At 44.3% G+C, this 20,038-nt stretch overlaps 1 protein-coding gene across 7 annotated transcripts in view; it reads right to left on the bottom strand.

The window, feature by feature from the left end:
• The window catches only part of TMEM245 (transmembrane protein 245), a 167,117-nt gene that overhangs the window by 117,455 nt on the left and 29,624 nt on the right, over positions 1–20,038 (bottom strand). For 5 of the 7 annotated variants that reach the window (XM_073587763.1, XM_073587762.1, XM_073587757.1 and 2 more), the window contains exons 3-5: positions 14,891–14,992; positions 9,331–9,444; positions 8,192–8,386 (exon numbers count right to left, since the gene is read on the bottom strand). In XM_073587763.1, the coding sequence (XP_073443864.1) occupies positions 8,192–8,386; positions 9,331–9,444; positions 14,891–14,992 (411 nt within the window). The remainder of the gene's footprint in view (positions 1–8,191; positions 8,387–9,330; positions 9,445–14,890; positions 14,993–20,038) is intronic. The other 2 variants (XM_073587758.1, XM_073587760.1) reach the window with 1 other exon arrangement.

The raw sequence follows: 20,038 nt of genomic DNA, 5'->3' as shown, positions 1-20,038 counted from the left end.
GCAACGAGAAAACGCTAAACATATGTACTAACCCAACAAGGGTTTCAAAGACCCAACACGGTACAACTTAAACAGGGCGGGTGCTGTGTCCCCCAATGAAGGCTCCAAGAAAGAGATTTTACGGTAAGAACCAAAAATCCATCTTTCTTTATCGCCTTATTGGGGGACACAGATTACCATGGGACGTTCCAAAGCAGTCCCAAGGGCGGGAACAGCAATAAGGAACAAAAGAATAGGAAAGGCTTAGGTCGGCCGGTGTGCCACCGCCGCCTGCAGTACCTTCCTACCAACAACTGCATCAGACGAGGCCTGGGTATGAACCCTGTAGAACCTCACAAAGGTGTGCAAGGACGACCAGGTCGCGGCCTTGCAAAATTTGTAAAGCTGAAGCCTGGTGACGAACGGCCCACGAAGCCGCCACAGCCCGGGTGGAGTGAGCTCTCACTCCCGGAGGGGGCCGTTTTTCCTGAAGTCGGTAAGCTTTCAGAATGGTAGAACGAATCCAGCGAGCGATCGTGGATTCGGAAGCCCTTTCCGGCGACCTTCAGAGATGACCAGCAAAGAATCGGACTGACGAAAAGAAGAGGTCCTGGCGAGATAGACACGCAAGGCTCTAACTACGTCCAGTTTGTGGAGAGACTTCTCAAGAGGGTGAGAAGGAGCAGGACACAAAGATGGGAGAACGATATCCTCATTGATGTGGAAAGAGGACACCACCTTCGGAAGAAGTGAAGGAACGAAATGACAAGGCCGCCAACTCAGAAACTCTTCTGATGGATGTAATGGCAATCAAGAAGGATACCTTCCATGAGAGAAGGGATAAAGGAATGTCCTGGATAGGCTCGAACGGCGCCTTTTGAAGAGCACTAAGGACAAGATTCAGATCCCACGGGTCTATCGGCGAATGATGAGGGAGAGCCACATGGGCGACCCCTTGGAGAAAAGTCTTAACCTGCGACAAGGAAGCGAGCTCTCTTTGGAAGACGATAGATAGAGCGAAGACCTGGCCCTTGAGGGTACTGATAGACAGACCCGCCTCTAAACCAGACTGGAGAAACCCAAGTATGGAAGAAATAGAAAAGGACATTGGAAAGATATCGTCACACCAACAGAAAAAAACCTTCCAGTAACTATGGTAAATGCGGGAAGAGGCCGGTTTTCTGGCTCTCATCATAGTCTGAATCACCTGGTCAGACAAACCTGATTCTCTCAGAATTGCGGCCTCAATGGCCATGCCGTTAAACTCAGAGACTGAGAATTCTCGTGGTAAAGGGGGCCTTGCAAGAGAAGATCCGGACGGTCTGGAAGCCTCCAGGGAACGTCCGCGAGCATGTTCACCAGCTCCGCGTACCAAGGATGTCTCGGCCAGTCTGGCGCCACTAGAATAACTGGTACGCCTTCCGTTCTTATCTTTCTGACCACTTGTGGGATCAAGGCAAGAGGCGGAAAAAGATAAGGCAGTCGGAACTGGGACCACGGAATTACTAGGGCGTCGCAAGTGACGGTTAGAGGGTCCCTGGACCTGGCTACGAAGTGCGGAACTTTGTGGTTCATCCGAGATGCCATGAGATCGATATCCGGTGAGCCCCAGCGCTGGCATATCTGATCGAAGACTGTGGGATGAAGAGCCCATTCGCCTGATGCTAGACCTTGATGACTCAAAGTTGGCTGCCCAATTTTCCACCCCTGGAATGTGAACGGCTGAGATTGCCAGAACGTAACATTCCGCCCAGCGCAGTATCTTGGCCACTTCTGACATTACTTGCTTGCTGCGAGTGCCCCCCTGGTGGTTTATGTACGCCACAGCCGTGGCGTTGTCCGACAATGCGGACTGGCTTGCCGACGAGGAGAGGCTGCCAGCGAAGAAGGGCCAGGAAGATTGCTTTGATCTCCAGAAGATTGATAGGCAGAAGAGACTCCTGTGGATTCCAGCGGCCTTGAGCCGTCTTCTGATGGAACACCGCTCCCCAGCCTAGAAGGCTGGCATCGGTGGTGATGACTTGCCACTGAAGCGGAAGGAAAGACCTCTCTTGTAGAACTGACACTGGCAATGCCCACCATGTCAGGGATTGCCTCACTCTGAGAGGGAGGAGAATGGGACGGTCCAAGGACAGCGTGGACTTGTCCCAGGCTGAAAGAAGGCATAGCTGGAGGGGATAAAGATGAAATTGTGCAAAGGGCACTGCTTCCATGGAAGCTGCCATCTTCCCCAGAACCTTCATGCAGGACCGAAGGGGGATGGGCGCTGGCCGTTTGAGGATTTTGATTCCCTTGGAAAGAGCCGTAAATTTTTCCCTCGGAAGAAACACCCGGCCCAGGTTCGTGTCGAATTCCATGCCCAGAAAAGTCAGACGCTGCGTGGGTATCAGAATGGACTTCTCCTTGTTGACTAGCCATCCGAGACGGCAGAGAGTGTCCAGGGTTATCTGAAGACTCTGAAGGCAGTCTTGGCGGGACGAGCCCTTGATCAAGAGATCATCCAGATAAGGGATGATGAGGATCCCCCTGGAGCGAAGGATGGCCATGACTGTTACCATCACCTTCGTGAAAACACGGGGAGCAGAGGCTAGGCCAAAGGGGAGAGCCGTGAACTGGTAGTGATTTTCCTGAATCGCAAACCGAAGATATTTCTGATGTTGCAAACAAACAGGTATGTGAAGACAGGCATCCCATATGTCCACCGAGCAGAGGAATTCTCCGGGTTCCATTGAGGCTCTCACCGACCGAAGGGACTCCATTTTGAAATGAAGAATCTTCACGTGGCGATTGAGCAATTTGAGGTCCAGAATTGGGCGAAGGGAGCCGTCTTTCTTCGGGACTACGAAGAGATTTGAGTAGAACCCTGAAACCCGTTCGTTTGGGGGGACGGGAACAATCACTCCGGCGGAAAGATGGGAGGAAATGGCCTGAAGAAACCCTGGAATCAGGGACCGCTGTCTCGGGGGTCGAGACAGGAAAAACAGTCTGTTTGGGGGGGAAGCAAATTCGATCTTGTAACCGGATGCGACGATTTTTCTGACCCCAGTGTCGTCGACAGCGGACAGCCAAGCATCGACGAAAAGGGAAAGTCTGCCTCCCACCCTGGAAAAACTTCCAGGTGGGGGTGACCCGTCACTTGGAGGAAAACCTGCCGTAACTGGCGCCTGAAGACCTCTAGATCTCCAGCGGGGAGCGGGTTTGTAAGAAGGTTTTTTTTTTTTTTTGCTGCTCCCGCTCCCTAGTGGTGGAAGAGCGATCTTGCTGAGCAGATCTTTCCGTGGAAGAGAAGGGACGAAAAGACCTGAACGGCCGAAAACCCTTTCTGTTAAAAAAGCATTTTGGTCGAGAAGTGCTTTTACCACCAGTGGCATTGGAGATTATCTGATCCAGCTTGGCTCCAAAGACCCTAGAGCCATGGAATGGCAGATTAGTAAGCGACTTTTTTGAAGTAGTATCCTCATTCCACGACTTTAGCCAAAGGACTCGGCGTATAGCGACTACGTTGCTGTTAGCCATAGCTACGCACCCGGCCGCGTCCAAGGAGGCGGCCAAAAGGTATTTACCCGCATGGTTATTCTGATCTGCCAGATCTGCTAACTTGTCTTGAGAAGCTCTCGCTAAGATGCCCTTGCGAAGAATTTTAGCCCAAGCGGAAATGACTTTCACCACCCAGGCGGATGCGAAAATAGGACAGAGGGAGGCGCTGGATGCCTCAAAGATTGACTTAGCCAGAGATTTAATCTGCCTGTCAGTAGGATCTTTAAGCGATGCCCCATCTGGAAGGGATAGAACCGTTTTTGAGGCTATCCGTGACACTGGGGGATCCACCTCGGGAGTCTTGGTCCACTTTGTGAGCAGGTCCGCATCAAAGGGATACAGCACGTCTAAATACCTGCGGCCTGAGTAACGTTGCTCAGGGCGCTCCCAGTGTTTGGACAAGGTAGACTCGAACTCTTTGTGATTGGGAAAAGTTCGAGATGGGGGCCTTGCTCGTTTAAAGAGCACAGAGCCTTCCTGAGGGGGCGCTTTATCTTGCTTAATTTTAAGGGTTTGGGAGATAGCCGAAATGAGACTATCGACCATGTCCCGTGTTTTAGATGCGATGTCGGCGTCTGAACTAGACCCCGATTGGGAGTCATCGCCTAGAACTCCTGCCCGATCTTTCCCTCTGAAGGTCGCGGTCAGGTGCGGACGACTCACCTTGAGAGGCGGTTGGTGCGCAGGTGGCTGTAGCTAGCTGAGGCAATCGTTCTAAGACGTGGATCAGAGACTGAGAAACTTTAGTCAAGTCAGACATTACCACGGCCCACTCTGGGGGAGGTGGAGTATCCTCATCCCGGGACTCGGTGTGCTCCTGAGAGGCAGACATAATGGAAGGTCTGCAGGACGGACAGAAGGGGGATGACTGACCTGAAGCCCACGTCTTATTACAGCGCGCACAAGCGTAGTGGGTAGCTGTGGGCCTGAAGCTGAGACCCCTTGAAGGGTTGGGCATAAGTAACCTGCGCTGAATGGCCAGACGAGTTAGGGAGAAAAAATGCGGAGAGGAGCCATTTTGAGCCGCAGAGCCTACCGAGATTCAGGCGAGCAGAGAAAGCCGAAGTGTCCCCCACGCAACACAGGAAGAGAAAAGATGACCAGGAACTACTGTATAGAGGAAGCGGCGGGCGGAGCTTAGTAGCTGAGCCGCGATTGGATAAGGGCAGCGAGGAGGGCGCGGGGAGAAAGGGGCTGGCTAGGCAAAAGAGAAAGGAGCCCTGTGATAGGATAGGAAAGGCGCGCAGGAAAGCGCGCTCAGAAGGAGGAGAAAGTGCGCTGAAAGCAGCTGAAACGAAAGTGAAAGTGAAACTGATGCCACCGCAGCCCGATGCCTGATAACTACTCGGGACAATAAAAACGCCGATATTAAGGTACAATGCCCGCAGATTCCCTTGAAATCCCTGCCCAGGCTGTGAATTGTTCTGTGCCCCCTGAATATAGATAGGAAGGCGCATGGCTGATGAGAGCGGTGCGCGGCAGGCAGGGGAGAGAGGCGGGAGATTCAAACAGGGAAGCCTGTAGATGTTACTGCCGATGGTTCTCTGGTAACACTGCGGGGCTGGAGGGATCGTACAGGCACTTACCTGACGTCCCTGAAGAGGATGATCACAGGGGCCCACGAGTATAAGGCAAGCCGCTGGGAAATGTCCTCTGTACCCGCATCCTGCAGAAGACAGCGTTAACCTCTTGTTGGATGAGGAGGATGCACTACTTGCGATCGCCGTCTTCCTCTCAGCCCTGTCCCGAGAGAGGGGTGAGGAGGGGGATTTGGCAAGGACCAGCCACCTGTCCACAACCCATAGCACCAGAAGGTGATAGGGAAAAAGTCCTGCCAGCGGTACTGAGAGTTGCGATGTGGGGTACGCCACACTGCTCGCTCAGCTGCCTGATATGGGAAAGCAGGGTGAAACTTACACCCTGTTTCCAGACTTGAATCTGAAAGACAAAAGACAAAGAATTAAAAACGTTCTACTAGAAAACCTAAGGGAAAAAAGTTAACTGCGGATCTGGGGAGATCCCGGTCCACCTCCTACAGACACTAAGCACAAACTGAGGTGCTTGGTGCCTGTCGGTGGGTGTATACTGCCGGGAGGAGCTAATTTTCTTGTTTTGCATAGTGTCAGCCTCCTAGCAGCAGCAGCATACACCCCATGGTAATCTGTGTCCCCCAATAAGGCGATAAAGAAATGATTTTTTAGCCCGCAATATTTTATTTTTACAAATGTAACAGGAGAAATTGGACCCCAAAAGTTGTTGTCCAGTTTGTCCTGAGTACGCTGGTACCCCATATATGAACTGTTTGGGCACATGTCGGGGCTCAGAAGGGTAGTAGTGTAGTGACATTCTGAAATGCCGACTTGATGGAATGGTCTGCGGGCGTCAAGTTACATTTCCAGAGCCTCTGATGTGCCTAAACAGTGGAAACCCCCCACAAGTGACATCATTTTGAAAACTAGACCCCCTAAGGAACTTATCTACATAGGTGGTGAGCTCCTTGAACCCCAAAGTGCTTCACAGAAGTTTATGACGCAGAGCCATGAAAATAAAAAATCATTTTTTTGTCACAAAATGATTTTTTAGCCCGCAATATTTTATTTTCACCAATGTAACAGGAGAAATTGGACCCCAAAAGTCATTGTCCAGTTTGTCCTGAGTATGCTTGTACCCCATATGTGGGGGGGAACCACTGTTTGGGCACACGTTGGGGCTCGGAAGGGAGTAGTGACGTTTTAAAATGCCGACTTGATGGAATGGTCTGCAGGCGTCATGTTATATTTGCAGAGCCTCTGATGTGCCTAAACAGTGGAAACCACCCACAAATGACACCATTTGGAAAACTAGACCCCCTAAGGAACTTATCTAGATATGTGGTGAGCTCTTTGAACTCCAAAAGTGCTTCACAGAAGTTTATAACGCAGAGCCGTGAAAATAAAAAATGATTTTTTAGCCCGCAATATTTTATTTTCACCAATGTAACAGGAGAAAATGGACCCCAAAAGTTGTTGTCCAGTTTGTCCTGAGTATGCTGGTACCCCATAAGTGGGGGTAAACCTTTGTTTGGGTACACGGTAGAGCTCGGAAAGGAAAGAGTGCAGCGTTTGCAGAGCCCCTGATGTGCCTAAACAGTGGAAACAGGTGTCATCATTTTGAAAATTAGACCCCCTAAGGAACTTATCTAGATGTGTGGTGAGCTCTTTGAACCACCAAGTGCTTCACAGAAGTTTATAACGCAGAGCCATGAAAATAAAAAATCATATTTTTTTCCACAAATATCATTTTTTAGCCCCCAATTTTTAATTTTCCCAAGGGTATCAGGAGAAATTAGACCCCCAAAGTTGTTGTGAAATTTTTCCTGAGTACGTTGATACCCCATATGTTGGGGTAATCCACTGTTTGGATACATGTCGGGGCTCGGAAGGGAGGGAGCACTGTTTGACTTTTTGGACGCAAAATTGGCTGGAATCAATGGTGGCGCCATGTCGCGTTTGGAGACCCCCTGGTGTGCCTAAATAGAGGAAACCCTCTCAATTCTATCTCAACCCTAACCCCAACACACCCCTAACCCTAATCCCAACCCTAACCCCAACCCCAACCATAACCCTAACCACAAGCCAAACCCTAATCCCAACACACCCCTAACCCTAATCTTAACCCTAATTCCAACCCTAACCCTAACTGCAACCCTAACCCTAATTCTAACCCTAACCCTAATTGCAACCCTAACCCTGATTGCAACCCTAACCCTAACCCTGATTGCAACCCTAACCCTGATTGCAAACTTAACCCTAATTCTAACCCTAACCCTAATTCTAACCCTAAAGGAAAAATAAAAATAAATATATTTTCTTTATTTTATTAAGTGTCCCAAGCTAAGGGGGTGATAAAGGGGGGCTTTATTTACTTTTTTGTATTTTGATCACTGTGATAGTTTATCATGTCATGTGATAGTTTCCCATCTTACAGTCTGAGCACGGATTCGGGTCTCCTGACCCAAGGTGTACACATTGCATGTCTTTTTACCATTTGGTTTGCCTTGCCACATTACGTGATCAACTACAAAATAGGTACAGTTCTCATCATTTCCTTTTGAAACTTCATAAGTATGCAAGTGATACCAAATCCACGAAAAAGCACCTTCCTTTATACCATTAGATAAATATAACATATAATTGTATTTTTGTGCTAAACCAGCATTAGACTGACTTTTTATTCACACTGAATTAAAAATAATTCTAGACCACTGAAGGCAGAAGTAAAGAAGTGTAAAGTTCGTCACACAGGCATGGGTGGGTAATGAAGGTTGTCAATCTAAACATCACAAGTTTAGAGTGAAAAATCGTTGACCAATCTTTGCTTCAGCCTCATATCGTAACCTGAGTTGGGGTGTCAGACATGGTTTTTAGGGTCTTTCCAAAAGTGTATGCACAAGTTCGGAAAAGATTTTATTCCCCATGTTGCCCAAGATACATTTATTATTTCTAATATCTCTTCAGAGAAAGAGCCTAAATTACAGTACACGAGATGAGAGTAACAATGATCTACTTTTCTAGCTATAACACCAGGTACCAAATATCAGCCCAGTAAGAGAATTCCACTGTCCCTTATTAATTTACTTTATAAAATATAGGTGTAGGGAGTCTGGCTCCTGATGAACTTTGTCATAGGTGCTTACCAGCAATAGGCACTGGAAGGAGCTGTACGATCCACAGATGAAGCCATAGCTGGACAATGACTATGGCCCATACAAGTAAAACAAAATAGATGTCGCTGGTTTTCTTTTTTTTAAGAAATCCTCCAATATCACTTCTTTGTCTTCCTAATGAAAATGAACTGGGTGTGGTTGGTGTCTCATTTCTAACAAATTCTTCTGAAAAATAAAGAAATAAATTAATTACATAAAATCAGTTTCCATAAATCATAGCATAGTTAAAGTACAAGCACCAAGTATTCCATCTACAGATCACATGCAGTCTGACCACTAGCTATGTAAATCATCACAACATCATGTTCTGTGAATTTAGCGGTTGTCCCAGAGAAAACAATTTTGAATATGTCCTTGATATAAACTATTCAGGTGCTGGAACATGCTCCAGTCTCAACCCTAAAAAATGGAAGGTTGTCATTGAAATAGGAATTACAACTAATTTTCCAAAATCCACCAAGTATGAAGAGCCAAAGTTACAGGGAATGATGACATGTCAACTTTTAATTGGCTGCATTAGTCCCTTATGCTGATAAGTCATTGGAGGGTTTTTTTAATCACAAAAATAAAAATTTACTGTTTGTCATTTTTTCTTCTTGTTCTCTAGAACACTATGCAGTAAAATGGATGGTATCATTCAAAACTACATCTCGTCCTAAAAAAAAAACAATAGCTAATATGTCAACGTGGATATAAAAATAAAACAGTTGTGGCGCTTAGAAAAAGAAGGGGCGGAAAAGAGTAAAAAATGAACAGGCAACAAAAATTGGCCATGTTGGGAAGGAGCCTAGGATGAAGAAAGTTTGAAATTGCAAAGTCTTCAAAATATTTGTCAAATTTCAGATATTTTCATTAAAAAAATCACATTGCTTTATATCTACCTCTAAAATAAAGTACAATGTGATACCGAAAAAAAAACTAAATCACCGAATCATTAGGATATGTGGAAGCATTCCACAGTTATTAGCACAAAATGATGCATGTCAGATTTGAAAAATTGTCCTGATCAGGAAGGTGAAAACTGGGTTAAACATTCACAAACATGATATTCTTATTACGTTTCTGATTATAACATTACAATAAACGTCATGGACAAAGTACTCAGTCACCTGGAGGTTGTCTTGTGGTCAGTTCTTCCTGGTATTCCTCATAACCTGTGATGGATATTGCCATGGCAATAGTTGATGCCGCAATGGTTATCATTTGGCCAGGAAGTACCGTGGCTACAAATGAAAAGTTAAAAAATAAAGTAAATGTCTCAAACGCAGTATTCTAATGTCTAAAAAAAATGAAAACTATCCATGGCGTATGTACTAAAATCACACATCATTTACCTAGTAATTACTGACAAACATGTATGCATACAATCCCAACTTTACATGCTTACTGTGGAAAGAAAATACAGACTAGATCACGTTATATTAAAGCACGGAATGGTTCTCAAATGATACCAGTATCGATATTCTCGATGCAATACTGGGAGTGCAGGAGTTCTTTTAGAATACAAGTCCATATACATTGACCACCTGACATCACGATACGACTGCTGATCAGTAAACCCGATCAGTGGTCCTTTAAACGACTATTTACATAGGCAGGAAATGATGTGCATAGAGCATATTATGTCACCCAATCAACAAGTGTTTTGCTCATGCACCGGGCGATATTAGCCTGTTCACTCTGAGGTCATGTTCACATGTTCCGTATTTGGTCAGGATGTCACCTCAGTATTTGTAAGCCAAAATCAGGATTGGGTGATAAATACAGAAGTGGTTTTGGTTACAAATGCTGATGTGAAATACTGACCAAATACTGAACGTGTGAACATTGCTTTAAAGATTATCATGTTTTTAAGAACACTTTTTCATGATTATCTTTCAGTGTAAGGCTAAGTGCACACGAAGCAGAAATTTTCTGCTGAAAAACAGGACTCCCTTCCCAGAAACCGCGCGTTTTTTCTGCATTTTTTTTTCCTGCGGTTTCTAGACGCATGGAAAAAGCCAGAAACGCGGAAAAAAAAGCGAAATTAATGAGCATGCTGCGTTTTTTACCGCGATGTGTTTTTTTCGCGGTAAAAAATGCATCAATGTGCACAAAAAGTGCTAAATGCATTGAAATTAATGGGAAGCTTCTTTTTCGCGTTTTTCCCACGGATTTTTTGGCAAATCCGCGGGAAAAACCGCGAAAAAAACGCTGTGTGTGAACACAGCCTAAATGAAGCTATAACTACACCAGGAGTTTATTTGATTTAAGACCCCATGTAAAATAAAAACAGTATATACTGTCGGCGTCATTCCATTGAGATCGGTACCACAGATCCTGGAGACTGATGTGACATTGTTGTACCATCGGCTGTGGCCAACTGAGTGGGCGCCCTGAAGGAATACTGATGCACTGCAGTTGACGAGTGGCTGTCCACTGGCTGCAACTGGCATGCGACACAATAACCTCTCATCAGTCTCCTAGAACAGCGGTACGACTTCGCTGGAACGGTGCTACTGCATGAGGTGGAAACACATCATTTTGTTTTATATGATAATCTCAATTGATTTAATTCAGGACATCTTGTATTGGAAAACTCATTTAATTCCTACTTGTAGGGGGTCTACAGAAAAATAAAAAAAATTATGGGTATCAGAAACTAATAATTTGTTCTCTTTCTTTGTTCTTTTGCACAAGTAGTAAAATAGAAAATAAATAAATTACCATAATTCTGGATTTTTTTAAACACCACTTATCATTTAATCTAATTAAAGAGGACCAGTCAGTAGGATTTTGGATTGTAAGGTAAATACATGCCTATAATGGCGATTAATCCAGATTAAATTTATATGTTTTTTTTTAAGAAATCTGTGTCGGCATTCTTCAGTAATCATCCATTGAAGTTATATGCTAAGGAGGCACAAGTGCAGACGGACAGGTCACAGACCATGATCTTCAGATTCGAATAATCGTGAAAGAGCATTCTTCAATGGAATGTCAGCTGTTCAGACAACGTCTTCTCAATCCTTATGTCTCCCCTTTTTAAAATACTAGAGCAGTACAATAAACCCGGTCAAAAAGGAGCGCAAAAAATGGAAAGGGGGAGTTAAAAAGCTTCTTTATTATCCACAACGCATTTCAACAGAATAATCCGTCTTCAATCCTGGTATGCATGGTCCTCTCACCCCTCTTTCCTGGTAAGCATGGTCCCCTCACCCCTCTTCCCTGGTATGCATGGTCCCGCTCACCCCCCCTTTCCTGGAATGCATGGTTCCGTCACCCCCCTTTCCTGGTATGCATGGTCCCGTCACCCCCCTCTGCTGGTATGTATGATCACCCTCACCTCCCTTTCCTGGTATGTATGGTCACCCTCACCCCCCTTTCCTGGTATGCATGGTCCCCCTCACCCCCCCTTTGCTGGTATGTATGGTCACCCTCACCCCCCTTTCCTGGTATGCATGGTCACCCTCATCCCCCTTTCCTGGTATGCATGGTATGCCTCACCCCCCTTTTCAGGTATGCATGGTCACCCTCATCCCCTTTTGCTGGTATGTATGGTCACCCCCCTTTCCTCGTATGTATGGTCCCCCTTACCCCCCTTTCATGGTATGCATGGTCCCCTCACCCCCCTTTCCTGGTATTCATGGTCCCGTCACCCCTCTTTCCTGGTATGCATGGTCCCCCTCACCCCTAAGAAACTGCACACATACAAAAAAAAAACAAAACATTTATACTCCCCCATCTTTCCTGTGGTCCAGCACTGTCCCGTTCTGCCAGAGGCTGGGGGAGCGGGGAGGAGTGTGGCACTGGCGCCGAAGTACGCGCATGCCCATACCGCGCTGTCTGGCTCCATTTTCCTGAAGACACACTGCAAATGTGTCTTCAGGAAAATGGCGCCGGATAGCGCTATGCGCATGTGAGATTCTCATGCGCACTCCTGCCCCGGCATCTTCAGGACCCAGTAAGGCTTAACGCGAAGGACCGAAGATGAGAGAGTGCGACATCATCAGTGGTCTTTGGCGCAAAGCATTACTGAGACTGGAAGGTGCCGGGCACGTGGAGCGTGTAGATCGGGGGCCGTCGGAAGGTGAGTATATACCGTAACTATTTTTTATTTTAATTCTATTTTTTACATATTCTAACCTTCCGACGGCCCCCAATCTCCACTCCACGCGCCCGGCACCTTCTGGTCCCAGTAATGTTTTGCGCGAAACACCGCTGATGACGTTTCAGCGGTATTTCGCGCAAAGCATTACTGGGACCGGAAGGTGCCGGGCGCGTGGTGAGAGGAGGAAAAGAGTCCGGGAGCCGTCGGAAGGTGAGTATATGGCTATTTTTTATTTTAATTCTATTTTTTACTGGTTTATGGTACCCAGGGCCTGGAGGAGAGTCTCCTCTTCTCCGGACCCTAGGTACCATCGCACATTGAGCGCTGCGCCCGACTACGCCTGTCGCTGATTGGTCGCGGCCTGTGGGTGCCTGTTCAAAGCAGTTAAAACTGGTTTGAATCACTGACTGGTAACCAACTTACGATTTTACTTAAAAAAAATGCTTTGTCCCAATTAATTTGCACAGCACTGTATATATATATATATATATATATATATATATATACATACACACACACACACACACACACACACATACACTAGCTAAAGAGCCCGGCGCTGCCCGGGCATAGTAACTAACTGTCATTAGTTATAGCAAATTATAATTATCCTCCATCCCATAGTCGAGTGCTCATATACCCATCATACATATCCACGATCCCATAGGCCCGTGCCCATATTCCCATCATACATATCCCTCCATTCCATAGTTGAGTGCCCATATACCCATCACACATCCTCCATCCCATAGTCCCATGCCCATATACCCATCACACATCCTCCATCCCATAGTCCCATGCCCATATACCTATCATACATATTCGCCATCCCATAGTCCCATGCCCATATACCCATCACACATCCTTCATCTCACAGTCCCATGCCCATATACCCATCATACATATCCTATATCGCATAGTCCCGTGCCCATATACCCGTCATACATATCCTTCATCCCATAGTCCCGTGCCCATATACCCGTCACATATCCTCCATCCATAGTCCAGTGCCCATATACTCATCACACATCCTCCATCCCATAGTCCCGTGCGCATATACCCATTATGACATCATCATCAGCATGGCAATTGTTATGACATAACCGTCACCATTGCAACCTATGATGAATCAGCGTCACCATGGCAACAATTGTGACATCACAATGAAGGGCAGGGCTTGATGCACACACACTTTTTCCCCATTATGTAGATAGGGGCAAAATTGTTTGGTGAATTGGAACGAGCGGGTTTAAAATTTTGCCTCACAACATAGCCTAGAACACGCTCGGGGTCCAGACGTGTGACTGTGCCAAATTTTGTGGCTGTAGCTGCGACGGTGCGGATACCAATCCCGGACATACATACATACATACATACATACACACACACACACACACACTTGAGCTTTATATATTAGATATATATATATATATAAATATATATATATATATATATATATATATATATACACACACAGTATATATATATATATATATTTATTTTTGAGAATCATAATAAGACAGCCATGAGTTTTTTCTGAGTCATGAGCATTCTTCTTTGCATAAGGCTGGCTTCACATTTGCATATGGAGGATCTGCGGCCGTCTTTGGACTTCCGTGAAGCTCCACCCACGGCCGCACCTCCACCGGTCATCTCCGCCTACGGCCGCATACTTCTGCATGCGGCCTGCATACCCTATCATTAGCATTGGGTACGCAGGTCATGCCGCTGTATGCGGATGCCTCCGCATGCGTCGTTTTGACAATGCGGCGACCCGCGTCAAACGCATCATGTTGGAATTTTATGCGGGCGCCGCATCGTCAAAACGACGTATGCTGAGGCATCCGCATACATCCGCACAACCTGCGTACCCAATGTTAAAAATAGGGTACGCAGGCCACATGCGTCGGAATTTTTTTTACAGCAGAGTATTTTTTCACATTTGTTGTACTGTGTTGCTCTGTGTTCTAGACTAACAACTGTAGATTTTCTCTCTTTTGGGATGGCTACATTATTTATTTCATTTTATGCGAAGAGGATTTAACGAAAATTGCAATTCTGCAATGGTTTTTCATATTTTGTTTTATTTGGCATTCACCCTGCAGGATAAATGATGATATACTTTTATAACATGTTCCATGTACAGGCTGACTAGCAGACCGTGATCTATGGCAAACCATATAACAGCACCCCACAATCACATTGCAAGGAACCAATAACGCGTCAAGAAGGAGCAATCTCATGCTGTGACTCCCTATTCTTGAGGAAGTTGCTTTGTCCATAGCAAATAAAGTGTTGAGAGCAGCAAACTCTGGCACCACTCAATCCCTCTGCTACAACTCCGAAACTACACTGCCTTTTCAAGTTTTAATAGAACTGACCATTAGGACATGAAAAGGCAGTGCAAGGCCGGGAATGTGTTATTGCCGATCAATGATAGGTGAAAGAAAAAGTGGAAACCACATAGATTGTACCTCCATGGTCACCTTCAAATCTTTATATCTGTGAATCAATTTGAAACGTCTATTAGCATTTTAAGAAATAACAAGTCACAATTTGGGTTTTTTACATCTCCTTACCCGATGACCCTTGAACAGACTGTTTCTCATGCAGTGTACCCACTGTCATCAGGAACACGATTATGAGAAAAACTGGAATCTTCCAAGACCCAGCAACAGATGCTGAAAAAGAACACAAAATACAACACGTAAGTAGAGAGTATATTCACAGCATAAAAATAACAAGCAAATAACAGTATTTTATATCATTACACGGAACATATCTACATGGAGCTATGATTTATAATGTGTCATAGAGACCAATGCTTGCTAGTATGAAGTAGCACAGAACTCGTGTGCCAGCATGGGTGTCTGTACTGCTGAAACTCAGAAGGACTTCACGGTTACCCCTACCAGACAATATCCAATAGTAAGTCATGGCGGGATAACAGTTTGTGTCATCCACGGAACTATTTTAGAGCACTTGTGGTACTTCTGTGTACAGTATGTTAATTCAACCCGTCTGAGGACCGAGCTCTCTTTTGCCACGAATAAGCGAGATTTTGGAAACAAACTTACAAAGTCAGGTTTAAAGCACCAAGTATGGGCATACATCTTAGTGATGTATTAACATATCGAGGACTAGGAGGCATGCAACATATAACAAACCGACTACTTACAGCTTTCAGAGCACACTAGCTTCATAAACTTATAGCAGACAACATTGGGGGAATACAACAATAAAAATTACATGTACAGAAAAAGTATATGAACATTAAAAATGTAATGGCCATCAAGAGATTGCATATTTTTGCATCACCAAAATGAGCTGACCGATTCAACTTAAAATTAGATGAGGAACAGCCAATCTCTGCTACATAGATGAGGTTGTCCAAGACAGTGTAATGTCTCTGATCATGCACCATGACAATACTAAGCACAGCAACAGCATAAAGGCAGTGTGACAAAGTCACTGGCAAAGTACTGGTGGGGAGATATGTTTCACTGTGGCTGTTAGCTTCAGTGATCTGAAACCTAGAACTTTGCTCCAACACACCAGGTGCTGAGATGGGTTAATCGGCCATTTTAAGGGCTAGGCTTATTAGTGAACTGCTGAAAAGCTGGTGGGAGGCTGTTCACCTCATCTCCTCTCCAGGGTTGGGTTTAAAAGGTAGTTAGACAGCCATCTTAGTCATTTGGGGTTCGGTGTGTCTGGTGTCAGCAGCTCCAGAGAAGTGTTTGTGTTAAACCGTACTGAACCTGGTTGTTATATCGTGAGTGGGCGGACCGCCGCAGCTGCAGAGACTGTATGTACACCATTTTGTTTTGGTCTTCCTATTTTGCTCGTAGGGTTGTGTTTATTTTCACTCAGCACTGGTTTATGCTGCATACAAATAATAAACCAGTGGAAGATTTAAAGAGACAGTGTACCTGTGTCTACCTCCAAGTGCAGCCGAGTGAGCCAATCTTCCACAGTAGTTATACTGCATCAACACAGTGTGTCTCAGGCAAAGATTTGAAATCAGATTTGGATTTCAATACGTGCTGTTCAAGCCCTTTTGAAAAAAGCATCATGAAATACCGTAGGCAACATTCAACACAGTAGACTAAGTGGTTAGCCAAGGAAATTTAGTGCAGCAGATGAAAAAACACATCATGCTTACTTTCCTTTGAAATCAGGAGCTGTTTAGCAGTGCCATCAGCTCAGAACTGACAACAGGATTAATAGTGTCATCAATGCTAAGAAATTCAGGCAAATTACATAATGCACTACCATTGACTGACCACGTGAAAAGGCAGTGCTGAAATGTGCGTTGAGCCTGACACTATTGCACTTATACAGGCACATTCTGGTATGCGTTCATTTTTTGCAATTTAATCAATCATGTTTAGTATGTGGAATCATGTTCATGTGATATGGCATTAGGCACTTTAATCTTGATAAGCAATGGATCATTTCTGTACTTATGCACTTTGTGTTTTATACCCTGATCCATACGTCACTATTCAAGTAACGCATGATACATGTAGCACTGACATTTGTTCACCTATTATACCACTTGGTATATTATAAACATGCATGTACTTATTATCACATTTTACAATTACATCATTGTGCATTTATGTCCTATTCCTTTAAGTTATTTGCAACGCATATCACGTATTGCTCTACATTTCCAGTATTTATATTCTTCGTTATGTCATCTCTTTGACCACTGTGGTTTCTGTTTTAAAACCAAATATTTAAAAAAAACTATCATGCTGTTGATCTAATAAAAAATATATATTTTTTTTATTAACCCCTTTCCGACATCGGGCGTAACAGTACGCCGATGTCGGAATCCCTCCCTTTGATGTGGGCTCCAGTGCTGAGCCCACATCAATTCTGGCACATATCAGCTATTTTCAACAGCTGACATGTGCCTCTAACAGCCGAGGGTGGAATCGCAATGCACCCACTGTTGTTAACACATTAAATGCCGCTGTCAATCTCTGACAGCGGCATTTAACTTGCGCTTCCGGCTAGCGCGGCAGAAATCCCACACATTGGTGACCTCATCACGTGATTGCAGGTCATTGATGTGTCAGCATGAAAACCAGAGGTCTCCAGCAGACCTCTATGTTTGTCACTGCCGGATTGCTATGAGCGCCGCCCGGTGGTCGGCACTCATAGCAAGTGAGTAATTCTGCTAAATACAGGAAATCTGATCATCGCCTGTATGTAGCAGAGCCAATCGGACAAGTGCAGCTTCTAGTCTCCCATGGAGACTATTGAAGCATGCCAAAAGTTAAAAAAAAAAAAAAAACTTTTAAAAATATTAAAAATATAAACGTTCAAATCACCCCCCTTTTGTCCCATTCAAAATAAAACAATAAAAAAATCAAACATACACATATTTAATATCGCTGCATTCAGAATCGCCCGATCTATCAATATAAAAAAAAGAATTAACCCGATCGCTAAATGGCATGACGAGAGAAAAAGTCAAAACGCCAGAATTATGTTTTTTTTGGTCGCAGCAATATTGCATTAAAATGCAATAACGGGTGATCAAAAGATCGCATCTGCACCAAAATGGTATAATTAAAAACATCAGCTCGGCAAGCAAAAAAATACCCCCTCAGCCAATCAGAGATCACGAAAAATGGAGACGCTATGGGTAATGGAAAATGGCGCAATTTTGTTTTTTGGTTTTTTTAATTTAAAATTTTTTTCATTACTTAGATAAAAAACAAATATCATAGTCCTTTTTTAGAAAGGCAAAGTCACTTCAATACTGAGCTCAACATATTCCACAAGAAGGTACAGTTGTGGCCAAAAGTATTGACACCCCTGCAATTTTGTCAGATAATACTCAGTTTCTTCCTGAAAATGATTGCAATCACAAATTCTTTGGTATTATTATCTTCATTTAATTTGTCTTAAATGAAAAAACACAAAAGAGAATGAAGCAAAAAGCAAAACATTGATCATTTCACACAAAACTCCAAAAATGGGCCAGACAAAAGTATTGGCACCCTCAGCCTAATACTTGGTTGCACAACCTTTAGCCAAAATAACTGCGACCAACCGCTTCCGGTAACCATCAATGAGTTTCTTACAATGCTCTGCTGGAATTTTAGACCATTCTTCTTTGGCAAACTACTCCAGGTCCCTGATATTTGAAGGGTGCCTTCTCCAAACTGCCATTTTTAGATCTCTCCACAGGTGTTCTATGGGATTCAGGTCTGGACTCATTGCTGGCCATCTTAGAAGTCTCCAGTGCTTTCTCTCAAACCATTTTCTAGTGCTTTTTGAAGTGTGCTTTGGGTCATTGTCCTGCTGGAAGACCCATGACCTCTGAGGGAGACCCAGCTTTCTCACACTGGGCCCTACATTATGCTGCAAAATTTGTTGGTAGTCTTCAGACTTCACAATGCCATGCACACGGTCAAGCAGTCCAGTGCCAGAGGCAGCAAAGCAATCCCAAAACATCAGGGAACCTCCGCCATGTTTTACTGTAGGGACCGTGGTTTTTTCTTTCAATGCCTTTTTTTTTTCTCCTGTAAACTCTATGTGGATGCCTTTGCCCAAAAAGCTCTACTTTTGTCTCATGTGACCAGAGAACATTCTTCCAAAACGTTTTAGGCTTTTTCAGGTAAGTTTTGGCAAACTCCAGCCTGGCTTTTTTATGTCTCGGGGTAAGAAGTGGGGTCTTCCTGGGTCTCCTACCATACAGTCCATTTTCATTCAGACGCCGACGGATAGTACGGGTTGACACTGTTGTACCCTCGGACTGCAGGGCAGCTTGAACTTGTTTGGATGTTAGTCGAGGTTCTTTATCCAACATCCGCACAATCTTGCGTTGAAATCTCTTGTCAATTTTTCTTTTCCGTCCACATCTAGGGAGGTTAGCCACAGTGCCATGGGCTTTAAACTTCTTGATGACACTGCACACTGTAGACACAGGAACATTCAGGTCTTTGGAGATGGACTTGTAGCCTTGAGATTGCTCATGCTTCCTCACAATTTGGTTTCTCAAGTCCTCAGACAGTTCTTTGGTCTTCTTTCTTTTCTCCATGCTCAATGTGGTACACACAAGGACACAGGACAGAGGTTGAGTCAACTTTAATCCATGTCAACTGGCTGCAAGTGTGATTTAGTTATTGCCAACACCTGTTAGGTGCCACAGGTAAGTTACAGGTGCTGTTAATTACACAAATTGGAGAAGCATCATATGATTTTTCGAACAGTGCCAATACTTTTGTCCACCCTCTTTTTTATGTTTGGTGTGGAATTATACCCAATTTGTCTTTAGGACAATTCTTTTTGTGTTTTTTCATTTAAGACAAATTAAAGGAAGATAATAATAACAAAGAATTTGTGTTTGCAATAATTTTCAGGAAGAAACTGAGTATTATCTGAGAAAATTGCAGGGGTGTCAATACTTTTGGCCACAACTGTATATCATGTGGGAAAAAAGTGAAAATAAGAGAAAATATTGATTGTTAAATGATTCTTTATTAAATATTATTAAAAGGAGAACTTAAAAAGTCAGGGCAAAAGGCCTCCAAAAAAAGGGGGATACGCTGCGGCAAAACAGTATACAATGATGTAAAAAAATAATAATACACACACAATAATAACCCTGTAGATTTAAATATAAATACAAAAATGGTTCTTGCATGCAAAAGTAATAATAATAATTCCTGCCAGAGTCAGTGCATCATAGTAGATGACAATGAACA

The sequence above is a fragment of the Dendrobates tinctorius genome, unplaced genomic scaffold, assembly GCF_039654945.1.
Source record: "Dendrobates tinctorius isolate UK_male_01 unplaced genomic scaffold, ASM3965494v1 ptg000102l, whole genome shotgun sequence".
In the NCBI taxonomy this organism is placed as follows: Eukaryota; Metazoa; Chordata; class Amphibia; order Anura; family Dendrobatidae; genus Dendrobates; species Dendrobates tinctorius.
Note: the sequence above shows the minus strand (reverse complement) of the source record. Positions and strands in the feature narration are given on the sequence as shown.